Source organism: Rhincodon typus, unplaced genomic scaffold (assembly GCF_021869965.1).
Source record: "Rhincodon typus isolate 14 unplaced genomic scaffold, sRhiTyp1.1 hic_rhity00003225, whole genome shotgun sequence".
Lineage (NCBI taxonomy): Eukaryota > Metazoa > Chordata > Chondrichthyes > Orectolobiformes > Rhincodontidae > Rhincodon > Rhincodon typus.
Genome location: NW_025968863.1, coordinates 17,677 through 19,407, shown reverse-complemented (window position 1 = coordinate 19,407; position 1,731 = coordinate 17,677). Strand labels below are relative to the sequence as shown.

The 1,731-nt window shown below is 57.3% G+C and overlaps 1 protein-coding gene across 1 annotated transcript in view; it reads right to left on the bottom strand.

Moving 5' to 3' along the window:
- Positions 1–272: 272 nt before the first annotated feature.
- LOC125481711 (autism susceptibility gene 2 protein-like) overlaps positions 273–1,731 on the bottom strand; it is a 19,129-nt gene continuing 17,670 nt past the window's right edge. Inside the window, exon 2 of the mRNA XM_048593600.1 lies at positions 273–539. Coding sequence (XP_048449557.1) covers positions 273–539 — 267 coding nt within the window. The remainder of the gene's footprint in view (positions 540–1,731) is intronic.

Here is a 1,731-nt window from a genome sequence, read left to right as displayed (position 1 = left end):
GGGGGGTATCTGTTATTCTGTATATAAACCCACCCCGAACCCCCTCGATCAGATTCCAGTCTGTAACTCCCTCCCCGGGGGGGTATCTGTTATTCTGTATATAACCCACCCCGAACCCCCTCGATCAGATTCCAGTCTGTAACTCCCTCCCCGGGGGGTATCTGTTATTCTGTATATAAACCCACCCCGAACCCCTCGATCAGATTCCAGTCTGTAACTCCCTCCCGGGGGGTATCTGTTATTCTGTATATAAACCACCCCGAACCCCTCGATCAGATTCCAGTCCGTAACTCCCTCCCGGATGTGTCCCCCTCAGGCCGAAGCGGGGAATCCCGGTGCCGAAGAGCACTGACCTTTTTGGTGGGTGGTGAGCTCTGGTGATCCCTGTCGCCGTTGTGCCGGCTCTGCTCCCGGTCGGAGCTGCCGGCTCTCCTTGGCCCCTCGCCCGGCGAGCTCGGCCTGGCATCCTCGGGTTTCCGCTTCTCCAGCGGCTTGCGCTGTCCATCCACTCGCTCGGGAGGCTTGGGCAGTGCCTCCTTCTGACAGGCGGAGCATTGGAGGGACAGAGCCAAAGACAGAAAAGGCTAGACTTAACTGGTGACCAACAGTTTATGCCAGTTCCAAGACTTTGCGCGACAAACACGCAGAATCCGCACCCTGGTCCTCCCCTGCGACCGGCCTGAGAAGTAAATCAGGACCAGGTTTATAACCCTGGCTCAAACGCGGGTGGAGGAAGTGAACCGCAGAGGTAAGGTGACCGCGAAAGCCCTCGGCATCAAGCCAGCAGTCCCGTGTGGCTCACGTGGCACGTAACATGTGCGCCAAAGGTCAGAGGCTGGGAATCCTGCAGCGAGGAACCCCACCTTCTGATTCCAACTCCACCCCAGCCCCAATAAAAACCAGTCCCCCTGCTGCCAAGGCACAAGGGCAAGAGGGGGGAGGGAATACTCCCCAGTTGCCCTGGACTTGGGGGGGTGGGGGGGGGGAGCAGCTCCGACACCACTCAAGAAGCTCCATCCCGTCCAGGACAAAGCAGCACCCACCCCCACCTCGATCGAGACGCCAACCCCCACCTCCAACACCCGCTCCCTCCCCAGGCACAGCCACAGCAGTGTGTACCGTCTACAAAACCCACCGCAGCGACTCACCCACCGACAGCACCTTCCCCAAAACCCACCACCTCCACCTCCACCTCTGGAATCAACAAAAGCGTTAGGCGCAAGGGATCCCCAACCCCCTGGAAGATCCCCTCCCAGTCATCCTGACTGGAACCAAATCTACATTGTCACCAGGTCAAAATCCTGCAACATCCTACATTCGGGCACGGCTGGTGTCCCTACAGCACACAGACTGCAGGCGGTTTGAGCGGTAACTAATCACCACCGACTCCACGGGCAACAAATGCAACAATTCCAGTCCAGTAAATAAGAATAAAATCAGCAGCTCGCTGTCCTGAAGCATGACTCGTTTTCTTTTTCAACCTCCAGCGAAACTCGCTCAGTTACTTTCCAGGGCATGTGCCTCGATCATCCGTCCCCGTATCTGTCATTCTGTATATAACCCACCCCGAACCCCCTCGATCAGATTCCAGTCTGTAACTCCCTCCCGGGGGCGGTATCTGTTATTCGGTATATAAACCCACCCCGAACCCCCTCGATCAGATTCCAGTCTGTCACGCCCTCCCCGGGTGGTATCTTTTATTCTGTATATAAACACCCCCCGAACCCCCTC